At 42.0% G+C, this 16,988-nt stretch overlaps 1 protein-coding gene across 1 annotated transcript in view; it reads left to right on the top strand.

Moving 5' to 3' along the window:
• Window positions 1-16,988, top strand: part of OBSCN (obscurin, cytoskeletal calmodulin and titin-interacting RhoGEF) — a 185,689-nt gene that overhangs the window by 158,007 nt on the left and 10,694 nt on the right. Inside the window, exons 97-112 of the mRNA XM_061354784.1 lie at window positions 476-733; window positions 3,103-3,226; window positions 3,563-3,690; window positions 4,045-4,157; window positions 5,996-6,164; window positions 7,039-7,120; window positions 7,712-7,912; window positions 8,488-8,548; window positions 9,718-9,795; window positions 9,942-10,114; window positions 10,598-10,624; window positions 11,129-11,281; window positions 12,020-12,065; window positions 12,638-12,715; window positions 13,581-16,209; window positions 16,829-16,951. Coding sequence (XP_061210768.1) covers window positions 476-733; window positions 3,103-3,226; window positions 3,563-3,690; window positions 4,045-4,157; window positions 5,996-6,164; window positions 7,039-7,120; window positions 7,712-7,912; window positions 8,488-8,548; window positions 9,718-9,795; window positions 9,942-10,114; window positions 10,598-10,624; window positions 11,129-11,281; window positions 12,020-12,065; window positions 12,638-12,715; window positions 13,581-16,209; window positions 16,829-16,951 — 4,443 coding nt within the window. The remainder of the gene's footprint in view (window positions 1-475; window positions 734-3,102; window positions 3,227-3,562; window positions 3,691-4,044; window positions 4,158-5,995; window positions 6,165-7,038; window positions 7,121-7,711; window positions 7,913-8,487; window positions 8,549-9,717; window positions 9,796-9,941; window positions 10,115-10,597; window positions 10,625-11,128; window positions 11,282-12,019; window positions 12,066-12,637; window positions 12,716-13,580; window positions 16,210-16,828; window positions 16,952-16,988) is intronic.

Consider the following 16,988-nt stretch of genomic DNA (forward strand, 5'->3'; position numbering starts at 1 on the left):
TCCTTTCTTTCCTCTTCCCTTCTCCAGAGTCATTGATAAGGCTGGTACTTGCTAACTCCTTCTCCTTTCCTGTGAGAATAACATCCTCCTTGCACATAGGATATGTATCAGTGCAATGGGGCACTGCTGGGTTCATTTCATTGATCTTAATAAAGGTATTTTTGACAGAGCAGCCAATGTAGTGTTGAAGAGTGAGTGGAAGACGGATCCTTTGTTCTGCTGTCAGAGAGAGGGTGTGTGTATGTGTGTGAGCAGTGTCCTCAGCCTGGTGAGATATGTCTTTCTGAAGCGTGTTGTGCCAACCTTCTTATTTTAAGTCTTAGCTACATTCCCTCTTGCTGGACTAAGCATTTCTGCATCAGCTCTTTGCTCCAGGAAGGGAAAATGATACTTCTGCAAATAATTCCATGGGTTAGATGATACCGCTGTTTTCTTTTTACCCTAAAGAGAGAAAAGCTATTGTTCTTGTCTGTAGGAATAATTTCCCCACAGTCAGAGATGGAGACTTCTGTCCAGGCCTCACTTCAGCGTGCTGATAAGGAGATCAAGAAAGCTCTAAAGAAACTCGTGGACACGGCATCAATGCTGGTGACTCTTCCCCCGGGCATGCAAGAAGAAACTGGTGGCCTTGACCTTCCTGGGTACATTCCTTCAGACCACTCAGAAACAGCAGCTCGGCCCTCTGGGGTAGTTCATGAAGCCAGCACCCAAACCCAGACTTCTGGAGGGCATGGTAGGTTTGGCATGAATATGGAAAATGTCCCATAAGAATCAAGAGAAAGAACAAACCAATAATGACTTTTTTTCCCCCTCATTTTTCTGTTTTGTTGTGTTTTGAGCAGTTGAAGATAAAGAGAGGACATTCAGACCCAAAGAAACATGGGGGTGTCGGTTGGGGTTAGGTTGAACACAAGTTTGGGGCAGATCTTTCTGGAAACAGAAAACTGTATCTGAAGTAGAGTTTGGTTCATCACCTGACCAAAATGGAGGGATAGGAGATTTTTTCCACATTTAGGCTTTTGACACAGGCCTTGCTTCAAATTTGTTTTGGGGAAAACAGGGGGTGGGATTCCACCTTTCCATTTATAGAAGTAATTTGCTTTTTTTTTTATATGGTAGTGATGGTAAAGGAGGTTGCTTTTCTTTTATTGTTTGCCATAAACAAGCTGAAAATGTGTTTAACACTCCTATATCAACTGTTAGACTTTATAGGATGTTGAGTGTATCAAGTTCACCTGCATGTTACTGGCTCTGGAGCCTTGGCAGACGCCTTATCAGTTTCTGTGTGACTAAAACCATTATGTGTGACTGTGTTGCCAGAACAAGTCTTCCATCTTGGCATTACTGAAAAAAAACCACCAAAACCAAAACATGAATGAGCAGCAGCCCTTCCAGTTTTCCTCCTTTTCTGCCATACCTACTTGTCTAAGCTGTCTCCGTGTCAAGTCAGAGTAACTGTCCTTCACCAGCATTGACTTAAAATGACAATGTCAAGTAGCCTTCAGCCCTTAAACTCCAGATGCCTCTTTAAAAAAAAATAAAAAGATATTCTTGTCTAAAACTTAACAAGGGTAGAAATAGGAATTTTTGTGGAATTGGGAACAAAATAACTACATTAAAAAATAGCAGAGCTTTAAACCCTTTTTTCCTTTCTAGTAGGAAACCATCTATGAAAATAATCCTCTTGTGAAAAGGGATGACTCAAAAATCATAATATGTCAACTAGCAGATTATTTTCTTAGTCAAAACTATAGAGATAGTATGACAATGAATGAGGTGGTTTTGCAGTCCTTTCGTCCTTTCAGTTTTAGAGAAAACTGAACATATTTTTAACATGGAGAATTATTTTAATAAGAAGGGGACTTGACAATTGTCTCTATCATCACATGCTTTGAATAAAAAGAAGGCAAATATTTTGATCGTGCTGGCAATAGAAAAGCACAATCCCACCAACCTGGGATTTCTGACCCTGCCATTAATGCCTCATGTAACCATGTTTTCCATCCCAATAGAGCTGTTTTATATGATTTCTAGAAAACTGATGCCTTTTTTTCCAAAACCAGCCAGCTCCAAACATCCCTCAAGTGCCACTTAAAGAGGCCCTTCCTGCCGGGCACAAGACCCCTCTTGATTTAACCTTTTCTCCTCAGATGAAACAAGAGATGATGCACTTTATCCTGTAGAGTGACTACAATGAACAATATAAAACAACCAAGTACTTCTGGAATGGAAGATCAAACCAGGTTTTGAAGATATATTTGATAAAATAATTAATAATAAAAGAAGAACAATACCTGAGCTGCCATCAAGCTGTACCACCCTCTTGTTTTCTTGTTCCTATGAGCCCCGAATGCCAAACCTAGTTCTAGTGTAACTTAGAGTTGTACGAGGACATTTTCAAAGAACCCAGCAGAGGTGCACCAATGCAGACTTTCTATGATCTAATATCTTCCATACTAACAGACCTCCATCTTATCTCTGTATTAGTTGTATCCTCAGCCAGGACCTCCTGTGATCACCAGTTTTACACTGATGTAACCTTACTCATTTCACTGATGCTGCCTGTGATTGCACCAATGAGTCAAGAAAACAACCTTTAGCTGAAGCATTCATGTGTACGAAGTTAACATTGGACATCCCTGGAAGTATTTAAAAGATGTGTAGATGTGGTGCATTTGGCAGTGCTGGGTTAATGGTTTGACTTGATGATCTTAAGGGCCTTTTCCAAAATAAATGGTTCTATGATTTCATCATAGCCATGAGTTGGAACCCAAATATCATTAAATTATCTCCTATAAAGGATGCATTGAACACATTCTATCCTTCCAGTCATCCCATTTGTTCTTGTCCCTACTGACTGCCTTTTTTATTTTTGTCTCTGTGTGTTTCCTTACAGAATATTTAGTTTTCCCAGTCAGCAATGTGCCCCTGTTGAGTCTCCCTGTTGAGTCTCTCCTTTATTCAAGCTCTTTGCTTAATGTGGTCAGCTGACAGATGTGGTTCTGACATAAGGCAGTCTAGAGATGGCTCCAAAGGTTTGCTCTGGGTTTCAGGTGTGCTGTCATAGATGATGTGTATAACTTGCCCTATTTCTGCTGCCAGACAAAGCACAAAGACAGATTCCAGCTGAAGAACCAAGTGTGCCAAAGCCCACTCCCGGTCCTTCCAGTGAAAAGACAACTGATGGTGAGGAAAGTACTCAGGAGCGCACTGTTCCTATTACCAGGTAAATACCCATCTCAATATACAGATTCCCAAATGTGGCAGGCTTTGCTGTAAGAAAAGCAAAACCTCTGTGGTGGAGGAAGCAAGTGGTGACTTTAACTGATTCTTGTAGGTTTGTTATTTTCATTTTAAAGTTCTGTTCACACATGCATTATGCAAGAAGGATAGAAAATGTTGAAGAGAAAATAATTCCCCCAAAACACAGTTTTTCTTTTACTTTTTAAGTAAATAATTATTTGTGTGGTGGTTAAACACAGATCAATGGCAGGGTGTAATCCTGTGTGTCTGTAGTTGTATGTGACTATGTAATGATCTTTCCTCTTGGGCTTTATGAAAGAACATCACCAGGGACAGGAGACTGGTACAGAAGAGAAGGAGATGTGGTCTGGGATGTACACAGTGAAGTTTATATTGAGACCACAGAAAGAACTTGTGTGTATAAGACTGAGGAGAAGACCCCAACAAGTAAGAAAACCTTGTTTCCCTTTCCCACTCCCAGAACAGTCTTTGTCTTCTCTTTGGGTAATAAATTCTGGTGACTGTTGTGATTTGGGGTTTTTTAATAGTGCTTCCATTTCTTCAGCAGCAATTGTTTATTAAACAAAAAGTAATAGATCATCATGAATACAAGAAGCCTAAAAGTAATGCTTGTATAAAGAAATGTAAATATATTGCTGTGATATCTCTTGATTTGACATTAAGCTAATGTCATATCCTAAATGGTCAGTCCAATAAACCCCATTTGAGTAACTCAACCTATGTAAGCACACTATGAGTAAAGTTGTGTCGTGCTTGCAGCAAAACCTTGTGTCTCACCAGGTCCTCCCTATATGCAAGTGACGATAGAGGATGTGCAGGTGAATTCTGGTGAGCGTGCCAAGTTTCAGGCAGTCATTGAAGGAACCCCTCAGCCCACTGTTTTGTGGTTTAAGGTAAGTGCAGACTTTTCTCTGGCTGAGCAAGGACTGCGGAAAGGACTGTAGGGCTGTACTTCTGTGGGGAATTTCTTTTGCTCTTTCATCCCACACAATCTTACACTGGTTCTGGGTCCTATCTATAGACTTCATTGAACCAACTGCAATTCTCACCAGCCATGTGTCTCATCCTGTGTTGCCTCCAGTGACGCTGTAGCTTCTTTTGCCAAGCGGGCAACCAAGATGATTTTGGGGACTAAGATGGGCTGGAGAAGAGATTGGCTCCTGTTCTGAGAGCCATTGAGATGTGTGCTGTAGCTTGAGGGGCAGGGAAGGGATTTGGAGTGGTTAATTCCAGTTGTCAATGTGACTTCCAGGTGCTGTATCTTTTCTGCAGCTAATTGGTAAAATAAGTGTGACTAAGGACAATGAATATCCCATAGAAAGGAAGAAGTAACTGATGATTCCTCAGAATGTTGTCATATGCCTAAAATGAGCCAGTGTTGTTCTGTAGCAATTGTCTGTAACTGTTCTGTTCAACTGTTTTGTACACACAGTTTTATTCCATGTTATTTATTTTTTTTCCTGTATGGGAAGTGCAAGGATGGGCTACTCAGGCAAATAAAATAACCTTAAAAAACACAAGCAAAAATACAAAGAACCCTCTCCCACATGCACACACCTGAGCAGCTTGAAAAGAATAATAAGGCAACAGTGCATGATACACCCTGTCAATATTCTTGAAATAGCTGACATTTATCAGCTCAGTTATGGCAAGCAAGCTGAACTTTTACACAATAAAGTTCTCTGCATGCTTATCTCTTCTCCTCTTGCACCCATGCAAATGCCTTGCATGTACAGTATCCATTGTCAAGGAGTTCGACCCAATGACAGCATGCTGCCTGAAGTGCTACCTCTTTGTGGCTGTTGTGTACATATTTGCCACCAGCTTCATGTGTTGGTTCTTATATCTTGTACGAGGAAAAGTTATCCCTGCCTGTTCACTAGGCTATTCATAATTCTGCACAGCTGTATCATCTCATATTGGTAGACCCCCCTTCCAGGCTGAAGAGCTTCAACTTACTCTGTCAACCCTCAACCTGAAGATGCTACAGAAAGAACATTGCTGCAACAGTACCACACACTGGGCAAACCAAGGAGTTATAACATGATGCTTTCTGTCTTACTCATCATTTCTTCCCTAATGATTTCTAACATCTGGTATTTTCTGATGGCCACCAAGCACTGAGCTGGGGCTGCCACTGAATGATTAACTAGAAGTTTTGCTCCAGTGTAATAAGCAACAGCTCTGGGACCAGCATTTCATGTGGAAGAATAGGGTTGCATGACTCTATATTTATTGTATTATATACATTTATCTGGCACCTCACTGCCCAGAAAGGCAGTTTCATAAAGTCCTTTTGTAAATCTTCATATCTACTTTATCACACACTCTCCTTCCTGTCCCTTTTTTTCCATAGCATTTATGCATATATTGAACAGCACAAGTGCCAGCACAAGCTGGAGACCAGCCAGGAGCATAGAAGCTGATCCTTGTGCTCCCTGGGCTGACTGCTCAGGCACAGTGTGCTGGGAGAGCTGAAGAGTAGCCTTGGAGATCCCTCCCAAGTCTGTATTCCTATGAATGGGTTATGAAATGAAAACATCGTTGGGTGATGTGAAAGCAGAGAAAGTTAGATGTGGAGGACTTCTTCAGCCAGCACTTTGTTAGTGAGATTTTCTAGGCTAAATGGTCTGTGTTGTAGCTCTGCTCATGTATCCTGTTTCTTGAAGAGAAGAAACATCCATTTCCATCTTGTTTTTTCCACTGCCAAACTGTCATTTCATTATTTCAGGGCACTTCGCTGCTGACAGATAGCAACAGGCTCCATCAAGGGAATGAAGGAACAATGTATTTCTTAGTTATTGATGATGCTGTCTTGGAAGATGGTGGTGTTTACACCTGTGTTGCCAAAAATGCAGGAGGGGAGGTTTTGTGCAAAGCAGAGCTTATTGTACATGAAGGTAACGTCATTCTTTCAACTGCAGGAGTTGCTTCTATAGCCATTGCAGTATGTATTCTGTTGCAGTCGTCTTCTGGTGCCCATGTGGTATCCTCTCTGTATTCCTGTATAGCATTTGTCTATTACCAGTATGGCCCTGGTATACATATCTATATACACTCACATGTACTGAGATTTTTTTTTTCTCTGCTTCAGGCTGCATGATGAACTGGTACAATGGGCCACAGAAATAAGTGGGGCCATGACAGGCTTAGAGAGCTGGGGTTATTCAGCCTGCAGAAGAGAAGGCTCCAGGGAGAACTTAGAGCAGCATACAGTGCCTAAAGGGGACCTGCAAAAAATCTGAAGAGGGACGGTTGACAAGGGCATATAAGGGCAGGAGAGGGGGGAATGGCTTTAAACTGACAGAGGGGAAATGGAGATGAGATCTGAGGAGCAAGTTCTTCCCTGTTAGGGTGGTGAGGCCCTGGCACAGGTTGCCCAGAGAAGCTGTGGCTGCCCCATCCCTGGCAGTGTTCAAGGCCAGGTTGGATGGGGCTTGGAGCAACATGGTCTGGTGGAAGGTGTCCCTGCCAACAGAAGGGGTTTGGAACAGGATGAGCTTTAAGGTTTCTTCCAACCCAAACCATTCCATGATTCTGTCTTTGGTGGTGTTCTGCTCTTCAAGCTGTCTCTACTGTTTATTTAGGTGAAGATGCAGCCAATGAATTTGTATTAAAAGGCTCTGTCATTGAACGGCTCCATTTAATTCTGTGTACAAGTTTAGAGGGCCCCTGTAATTTTACTTGCCCTAGATTGCTCTTTTATAACTTTGAATGCTATTAGCAAGGCATCGTTGTCTGAGTAGTAACACTTATATTCCTTCATTTCCAAAGTTAAGAAAGACCAAGCAGCAAAGAAGGTGGCCACCAGGAGAAAGCTCCATTCCTTGTATGAGGTTAAGCAGGAGATTGGAAGGTAAATGAATTTTCCAACTTCATGACATCACTGCTGGAAAATATATAATTGCCCATCTGACCTGCTGAGTATATATGTAACCAGTGGTTGGCCTAGCTGTGATAAAATATGGAAAGGTGAAAGGCAGAACTGGAAGGTTACCCATTATAGGCATGCTGGAAACACTTCCCTGAAGTTTCTGACAGAGGATGGGAGAGTCAATACAGCCCATACATAGGTCTAGGTAGCTCCAGCCAGGAAAAATACCAACCAGTGGTGGCAGAATAGGCTTCTTTACAGTGTTAGCATCACAAGCCCATACCTGTGTATGGACAAACACTGAGTCCATCCAAGGGATCCAAGAGCATCAGCCTCTGTCAGCACAAGGCTGTCACCTGAAACAGCTTTTCCCTTGATGTGAACTCGTTGCTTAGATTTGGAGACAGCCAGGAGAGGGCAATAGCACCTCACAATCAGGAAAATAAGCTTTTTATGTTGGAGAATTTAAGCCCTGAGCCGTAGGGAGCTCTCAAAGGCTGGGATGTGGAAAGGTCTACACGTGCTGGGCTTTGAACCGAGTCTGAACAGTGTTTGTCCTTTGATTTTTCACAGGGGCTGCTTCAGCTTTGTGAAACGAGTTGTACACAAGGGGAATAGAGTGTCTTGTGCTGCCAAATTCATACCTCTGCGAAGCAAAACGAAGTCTCGGGCACATCAGGAGAGGGATATTCTTGCCTCTCTGTCCCATGACAGAATTACCAGGCTCCTGGATCAGTTTGAAACACGGAAAACACTGATTTTGATTCTGGAGTTGTATCCTTTTCTGTGCTGCTTGTCTGAGGAGGCTGGGGAGTACTAGGTAGAGCTCATTTATTAAATAACTAAGCAACTAACCATCTTTTTTGTTTTGCCTGAGGTAACAGGACATGCACAATCTTTCTCTGCACTACAAGATGGCATAGCTCCCTAAGATCTTCACTGAAGTACTATGTTTCTGCTGTTTTAGGAAAAAAATACACTTGCATATGTAAGTGTAAATGAGTTGTTAAGCACCAAAACTCTTTTCTGAGATGTCTGGAAGTTAAAGTCTGTTTCCATGAGATCCAGTCTGGGTAAGCATGAGGAAAATGCAACGCAGAGCAGAAAAGCCCATAGCCAACAGGTGGATGTTAGCACAGGTGACACCATGTTCCTGCTTACAGGGAGCACAAGTTTAGAGCAGCCTAATTCTGCAAGGACGTGGTTGTAATAGAGATTTTAATGAATTACATGCACATCATGTTGCCTGAGATCGCCTTGTGAATTCTGCTGTTAGCTGGATAGAGGTGGTGACAAAGTAAAAATAAGCATTTAACTGTAGTTCTATTTTCCCTCAATGCTGTTGTCAGATGCTCCAGCGAAGAGCTCCTTGACCGTTTATTTAAGAAGAGTGTTGTCACTGAAGCAGAGGTAATCCTTCTTTCTCATTTGAAAGTTCAGACTTGGTGGGTACCACCAGAGTATCTTCCAGCTGCATTTTCCTCTTTGAATGAGGAATGTCTTTGAACCAGTGATAATCTGTCAAAACAGAGTCAGACTTTAAAATGTTTTTCCATCAATGTTCATTACTGAGTTGAGTTTCTTTGGGGAATAACCAGACAGGGGCAGTGGTTTTGACCAGCAGCATTGCATTCAGCCTAATACAGATGACATTTGCTCTATTACCACCATTTTTTTTTGCTAGCCATCACCTGCAGCACCCGCACCTTCACTTGCTTAATACCAATTTATCCCCTTGCAATTTTACTTCTATCTACTCCCTTTCAGTCTCCAAACCAGAAGCTGGAATTACAGTTTCTAAAGATTTTGTTGAGATTCTTGATGCTCAAAGTTCAAAATCATAGGCTGCTTTGGGTTGTAAGGGAACCTAAGTATCATCTGGTTCCAACCCCCAGCTCTCTTCTCCACGCTGAACAAACGTTTCACACCTCCAATCTAGTAGCCAGGTGTACCATATTTATTGCTAAAATGGATTTTTCTTAGGAATACTCAGAGGGAAACATCACTGAATCATAGAATGGTTTGGGTTGGAAGGGACCTCTAAGATCAAACGTCAGCTAACCTTATAGAATGTCAAAGGTAGAGGACTTCCAAAGCTGAAGCTAGCTGCAAATCTTCACTCCTTGTTCAGTCATAGATTGCATCTCGATATGGTCAAGAAAAGAGGTTTACAACATAGCTGCAAAATGGTAAAATGTATTTGTGTTTTAAATGTGTTCGATTTACACAAAGCCAGAGCTGAGTTTGAGTTAGATAAGTCGAACAGTTGGTAAGGGTCATTGAACTTGAGTATTCCCATATCTCTTTTTGGAATGTTTGTAGGGTTGTTTTTTTTTTTTAAATAAGGATTTTTCACATATAGAAGGTTCCAGTAGGATAATGTGCATCACACAAGAGGCACAGCTTCATTCCACAGGTTAGGTTCACATCTTTCAACTGCAAGGCTAATATAAGAATTTCATTCTGGTTTTAGAAGTATTCAGTCTCTCCCACTCTCATATAGTAAGAACATTGCTGGAATCAGGGACCCTCTTATTTATTATTAATGTTTAACAATTAATAATTTATTTAATTTTTAGGTCAAATTGTATATTAAGCAAATTTTGGAAGGAATCAAATATCTTCATGACAACAACATCCTTCATTTGGACATTAAGGTAAAGTGCAATGGCAGGTCTAGCTTGTCATAACTTCTTGTTGGTCAGGGAATGGGTGTTCTCTATTTAAGTTATTCTTACTTACAACTGAAAATATTGCCTGCTTTCAATGAAAGTTTCTCCATTTGTTTTATTTCATTTACTAGCCACTGAATATCCTCATGGTTTATCCTGAAAGGGAAGACCTTAAGCTCTGTGACTTCGGGTTTGCTCAGAAGATCATGCCCTTTGAGCCCCAGTTCAGCAAATACGGATCCCCAGAGTTTGTTGCCCCAGAAATTGTTACTCAATCTCCAGTGTCAAAAGCAACTGATATCTGGTAACTTGTCATCTTTCTAAAAAGCTAGTGCCCTAGACAGCCTGAACAGCCATTAATTTTTAATAGGTAAATTGAGTAGTGATAATAACACAAGAAACTGAAAGTGAACACTGAGAACCCAAAACCCACCAGGGCTCTTTTAAGCTCCTTCTGTCTATTTTATTCAACCATAATTGAACTTTGAAAGCTAATTAATGAAAGGAGCATCTTAGAGATAATGATCTCTATCAGAGGCAGCAACTAGGGAGAATGATCCTAAGGGGTTTCTTAGAAAAGACAAACTCAAAAAAGGTATTTTTAGTCTTCTCCTCTATCTGTGTTTTTAAAATGGATTGAGAACAACTTTTTTTTTAAATGTTGAATGGAAAAAAAATGAAGGGTGAAAAACATACCTTTTGGGATTTATTTTGATGGGAAAGGAGAGGAGGATGAAGAAGGATGAAGAAATAGAGACAAAAACATTTGTGTTTCCTCTTTCCTCAGGGCTGTTGGAGTCATCACATATTTAAGGTAAATACATCTTCTTAGGAAGATTCATTCAGTACCCCTTTGTCAGTCAGAGCCCTCCAGTACCTTCAAGTGAAGCACTTGAGTGAAGCACTGAGTCCTACAACAAAGGCAATTCACTCTTTCCTGGTTTCAAAGGGCTTGGGTCACTGTCCCTGCCTGGAGACATGATAGTTGCTCTCCTTGCAGTTAGCAATGAAAGCAGTGGATGAGGTTCAGACTTCCCCTTGCCTGTTTTAGCTCACACCCTACTGTAGCTGTGCAAAAGCAAACTCTTAATTCCTTATCTGTGAAACAGGGATAAATAATTCTGTTAAGTTCCATGTTAATGCTGAGGTAAAAGATGCTCTGTTAGTGGACATACTGCTCACAAGCATTGCAAGTCCCACGCATGGAGTCCCTCGAGCATTTTAAAGCACCTTGTAAGCATTTGTTCTTCTGTCATTTGAATAGCAAATAAAAGTCTAAAGTCTGTCTCCTTTTATTTTATGTTGTTTGACAAATAAGCCTAACATGTAAGTCTCCATTTGCTGGAGAGAACGACAGAGCAACCCTTCTAAATATCCAAAATGGGGAAATTTCATGGACCATTCCTGATTTTGTTCACTTGACTGAAGATGCAAAGGACTTTATGAAAAGGATCCTACAGCAGCACCCCAAGTGAGTGCACTTTTGTGCTTCCTACAGCCAGTGTGCAAAGATGTTAGTGTCTCAGCAGGCAGATCTCAGCTCATCAGAGCTGTGGTTGTTTATAAAAGTAGAAATCTGAGTGAGATGTGGTGTGTTATGCTCTAACACTTCTTTATTATTCCACATTACCCAAAGCTCAATGCAGCATTTTGTGAAATTGGCCCAGTTCTGGTATGGTGATGTCCTTACTCTTGAGGGCAGATGAGTTTCTGAAATGACAGAGAGAAGTGAAAAGAGCAAGGACTGTTTTAGCGGAAATTATGAGAGAATTCAATAATATTAACCACATTCCTTAAGTAATTTCAAGTACAAAAGGCAGTTTGAAGGCATGTTTGCAGGCACTTGCTGTTTAATTTAATTTCTATTCTTTCTGCCTGCTGCCAAAGCTCTTTTTGCTCTGGCCACCTAAAAAGTCAGAGTCACTCTCAGGGCTGCTCCTGACACTCTTGAACAGGCTCCCTGCAGAGTGCCATGGGGCCTTCCTGGGGATCTATAGGGAATCTCAGACTGAAAAAGAATTGTTTCACCTCAAGAAGAGGAAACCTTGGGTTGAAATCCTCTGTCTCTTTGGCTTCTAACTCTAAACCAGCAGCCTAAGGATGCACATAAAAGTGTGCGTGTGCTCATGAAGCAGGCACCTTCAGGAAGATCTTATGGTTGCTGTTGGAAGTGACTTGCTACTAAAATAGTGATCTTTTCTCTTATCAGAGCCCGCCCTAGTGCCTTGGACTGTCTTTCACACAAGTGGTTCATGGTAAGTTTGTCCTGGGTTTTTATTACATTTATTAGAAATACTGAGGTTGAGAGAGACCTTTGGAAGTGCAGCCTTTAAAGCTGCTTGATACTATTTGCCCGTTCATTTTTTCTCCTGGTCTAGTACTTTTTATCCTACAGAGAAGCTCAGGCATGGCTCTCCAGAAAGAGAAGATACATTGGTGCTTACATGCCAAGATATCTTTCCTTTCAAAAGATAAAGGTTACTGCTGACATCAGCTGACATAACACTTCAGTATAGAAAGGAAACTGGCTTTGCAGAGCAAAGTTATGGTCTATATTACAATGTCTAATAATAAAAGCTAACAATAACAAGAAAAAATAATAATTTAATGGCATGCATTCAACAGGGTTTGTTTTTATCTTTGAAAACCCGAGATTTTCTACAATTTAGCCAAGAGGGAATTGTAGCATTCAGTGTACTGTAACTTTCCTGAAATTAACAATTCTGGAAGAAGGGGATCCTAAAAAAGAAAATCTTCTCAGGTAATGCAGTCAGGATGTTCAAACAATTATTTTTCAATCTCAGTTTCCTATCTTTCCACCTGGCAGCATAATCCCCCCCTTGAAGCAGCTCATTTCATTAATACGAAGCAGCTCAAATTCATTGTGGCTCGGAGCAAGTGGCAGGTGAGTTGGCCTTAATCTATGCTGGTTCTTTTTAGTTATACAAATTTTTAATTATATTTGTACTTTTAAAGTCTATCATGCTAGAACAGCATGCACAGCAGAGATCTTAGCTTGGCTGTGAATGGGGAATAAGACCAGGAGAGAGCAGTCAATGGATGTGGCAGGAATAAATTATCTATGTTTTTACTGCCTGAAAATCATCTGATTTTATGCAGGTGCTTGTGAAATGCATGGTTATGCCTAAGTTAGGCACCCTCAGCCACCTTTGCAGTTGGTGCTGAATAACAGACAGGTCCCAAGAAGACTTCTCTTTTCCTGAAGTTTTCTAAAATAACCAGAATGATTGCCTTCTGGAGATGCCTGTCTCTCTCTGTTAGCAGTAAGGGGAAGCCAGGGGCTCAACTATAACTAAGATGTCTTACATGACAGAAGGTAGAGCTGATGAATCTTACCTCGCACAGTATGACCTAAGTCACTGCAGGTTGTACTGCGGTTAATGGATTAAAGGTCATTTACTCCAGCTAGGCTCTCCTCTGATGTGTTCCATTAAAAACACTTTTCCTTCTGCTTTGAGTGGCCAGATTGTCTTTGAAAACCTCATGCAGGGTCCTTCTTCCCTGTTAACAACAGCAAGTATGTCCCCTGAAGTCAGTATAGTTTCACCTCTGTGAATGAGAGAAGAGAAAGACTTGGAGAGCAGTGAGGCCTGGGCTGATGATATGTACAAAAGGGTGTACAAGGCAATGCACTATTAAGCTAGTATGTGTGGTATTTAAGAGTGAAGAAGTTCCATCTGGTATGCTTGCTTTACCATACTCCCACCACATTTCCATTTGATTGTGCTATATTTTGTTCTGCTTTTCAGCGGTCTCTGATGTGCTATAAATCCATACTGGTAATGCGGTCTATCCCAGAAATCCTAGAAAGGACTCATGATAACACCTCCCTGGCCATCTCCCGACATCTTATTGAAGAAAGCACTTCATCCAGTACCAGTGGCTCCTCTTCAGACAATGAAAATTCCAATTTCCCCAAGAAGAGGCATTTTGGCTCTACACCCGAACTCCATTTGTCCATACTTGATGCACCAAGCCACCAGGAGCCTTCAAAACATGCAAGTGAAGAGAAGCACTCCAAAATCTCAGTCCCTCCAGTAAAACCTATAAGGAGGAAGTATGCTTCAGTGAAAGCTGAGGTGAGGGAAAAATCACCTGCAGAAAGCAAAGAGCTCATGGCAAGTATCTTAACGGAGAAAGAGGAGGGGCTCCATCCCAGACTTCAAGATGAAAGAGCAGAGCAGTCCCAAAGAAGTGATGCTACTGAGCCTTCATCAGTGAGGACTTCCACAGAAAGCACTTTATGTCAGAAAGAAAAAACAGATGTATTTTTACCTGAGAAGGACAGAGTTGAAAAAGCTGAGGATGGGACAGAAAAGCCATCTATCTGTGTTCCTAGACAGAGTGTCATTAAAAGCACTTTCTACAGCCAAGCAGCTGAGCTACCTGCAAGGGGGCCTTCCTCACCAGGCAGGGAGTTTAGGAGGCACCTGGACAGAGCCAGAAGGACTTTCCGGAAGGCTGGATATTCAAAGGTGCCTCTCAGTGGTCTCCGTGAACCCCTTCTAGAGCAGTTTGAACTGGAAGAAGAAGAAGGAAAGTCTGATTATGGAGGTGATTACAGGGAAAATCTGCTCGGTTCCTTGACCAAATCAGCTTCATTTGATACTGCAAGGAAACCACCACATCCTGCCATTGCTGGTGCTAGCCGAAGCCGTTCCCTGGATGACTACAGGCTGAGAGCCTCAAGATCACTGAGGGAAGAAGATATTTTGGAAGAAGACTGTGATGTATTGCCACAGGAAAGTTGCCCTGAAGGCAGTGGCCACTGTGACATTTCTGTGGTGCCTGATAAGGGATGCTCTGTAGATACTTCAAAGCAAGAGGACTTGGGGAGAGTGAGCAAGGATTATTCAGAAGAGAAGCCCCCTCCTTCCACACAATGTGAGGGTAATGGGTGTCCAACAGTTTTTGTGCAACAGCTAGAGAGACTTCCAGTGTCAACTCATAGGAGCGAGAATAAGAAACCTTTACTGAAGAAGTCAAAAGCTACTTATATTGATGAGGAAATTGATGATTTGGAAGACGAAAGCCCCATTCTAGCTGCCCAGTTCTCAGATGTAGCTGCATCATCAGCTCAAAACCATGAAAGCACTCAGAGTGAACATCAGGTGTCCGAACAGCACCAGGCCTCTTGTCCCAGTGGCAAGGTTTCTGATGATCTGGAAGGTGGACCTCCAGGTGTCTTAACTGCTTCTCAAACACAAGTTGCTCCGGCTTCAGTCTATGAGCTAGAACATGAGGAATATCCAAAGGTTCATGGTGAGGGTAGAGGTATTGCCTTAGAAGGGGAAGGCTGTGATGCTGGAAAGACTGTCCCACCATTGCTCCACAGGGATCGAAGACAGGAGCTCTCACATCACAGATCTTCTTTTTACAGTGATGAGGAATCTGCTGTGCTGGAGGGCTTAGTGGATGAGATGGTTTCTCTCTCTGAAGAGATGAATGTTTGGGCAGATTCAGTTTCTGGTGGGGAGGAAAACAGAAAGAACATCTCTCCTCACACAGAAATGGTCTACCAAGGTAGCCAAGCACCCACAGAAACTTCTTTCCCTTCTGTACAAGGAGGTAAAAGTGGAGAAATCTCTGAGCTGAACCTTGTAGAACCCTATCCTGTCGTGAGTACGGAGTCAATGGTTCTGGAAGGGCAGGGAGCACAGATGGTTCCTCATGAATGTGAGCATCTGGAGGACTTGGCATTTGAGAGTGCCACTTCTAGCCAAGCGAGTGTTTCCTCAACAGATAGCTTGGACACTGGGAAAAGACACAGTCAAGTGTCAGTGAGCCAGGACACTGTTAAACATCCAGAAGTTTCTTTAGTGAAAATCAAAGACCTGTCAGACGAAACACCCAGCCTTGGCAGTGGGACTCCAAAATTTGACATATCAGAAGTAGAGCCTGCGTATTTGAATTTCTCTGACTTGTACGACATTGTCTATTTTCCATTTGAATTTATGAACTATAGGAAGGCTCCACCCAAACCAACTGGTAGACGGTTTATTCCTTTTGGGGAAAGGGCAAGATCCCCTCCTGCAGGACATTTGCATAAGGATAAAAGGCTGTGCATCAGAGAACAGGCAGAGGACAAGAAAAGGAAGAGCCATTTGGAAATATCTGAGGATTCAAAGGCAACTAACCTATTAGCCACTGGGGAAGGGTCAGAGAGTCATAAGGAAATGTATGGTCCCCAAAAAGACTCAAGTGGTAAGCAGAAAAGCTCTGTCTACAGCAAGCCAGGACTCTTTAAGCCATATGCAAGGTCTCAGTCAGTGGAGCAGCCAGTGGAGCAGAGTCTGAAGAAGAAAGTAAAAGCTTCTGTTGCCCATATTTCAAGGATCCTAAAAGGAAAGATATCTCCTGAGCCAGAGGCAGGGGAAGGCAAGTATTTTATTCTGTGACTTCTTAGATTTGTTGCTATACCTGGGCTCTGCTAGATCTACCTTTTCCCTTTTCCTCAGCATATCTGAGGCTGTGGTTAGACTGTGATTGCAAAACTGGAAGTTGCAGGTTATGAAATCAGTGGTCTTCATCTCCACCAGCTCTGTTACTGGCTCACTTCAGTGCAGACTCAGCTGGGTTAATCTGCTGATGGAAGTGTCTTAGATTACCTTGTTTGAGTTTCTACAAAAGCATATTAGGGCTGGATGATGCTTTCCTTGCTGCAGTTTCTTCTGTGGTTATCATCTGACCATGGTAAATCTTTAAAGCTAAAGCTCCTGGGAGAAGTTGGTGAGCTCACCCTGACTACTAAGTTCATGTCACTGGACTACAGAATCTGTCTTTTCTTCTCTGCCACCCCTAGATATGCCCTGTTGTTTCAGGATGTCTTTCTGTTTGTAATAGCTGTCACAGCCCTCTCTGTTGACTGAGAGCTTGTTAATAAAGAAACCTGTGATTGCTGAGCTATTTATGTGTTAACAGCAGAACTGTGTGCTCTAAATGGATACCCCAGGGAAAAGGATGGCCTAGAATGACTTCTCATCCTTTCTCAAAACAGAGTTTGGTGAGCTGGGAAGTGAGGCAGTAGAGAAAGAGCTTACAACAGGGGCTGAAGGATCTCTGAAGAGGAAATCAGCACTCTCTTCATTCAAGTTACCAAGCCTCATGCCAAGGGAGAAAGGTATTGTTATTACATAAGTCATCAGTTAGTTTTACCA

Source organism: Neopsephotus bourkii, unplaced genomic scaffold (assembly GCF_033783945.1).
Source record: "Neopsephotus bourkii isolate Nb327-2 ecotype Australia unplaced genomic scaffold, CSIRO-AGI_Nbou_v1 NB_745, whole genome shotgun sequence".
NCBI lineage: Eukaryota > Metazoa > Chordata > Aves > Psittaciformes > Psittacidae > Neopsephotus > Neopsephotus bourkii.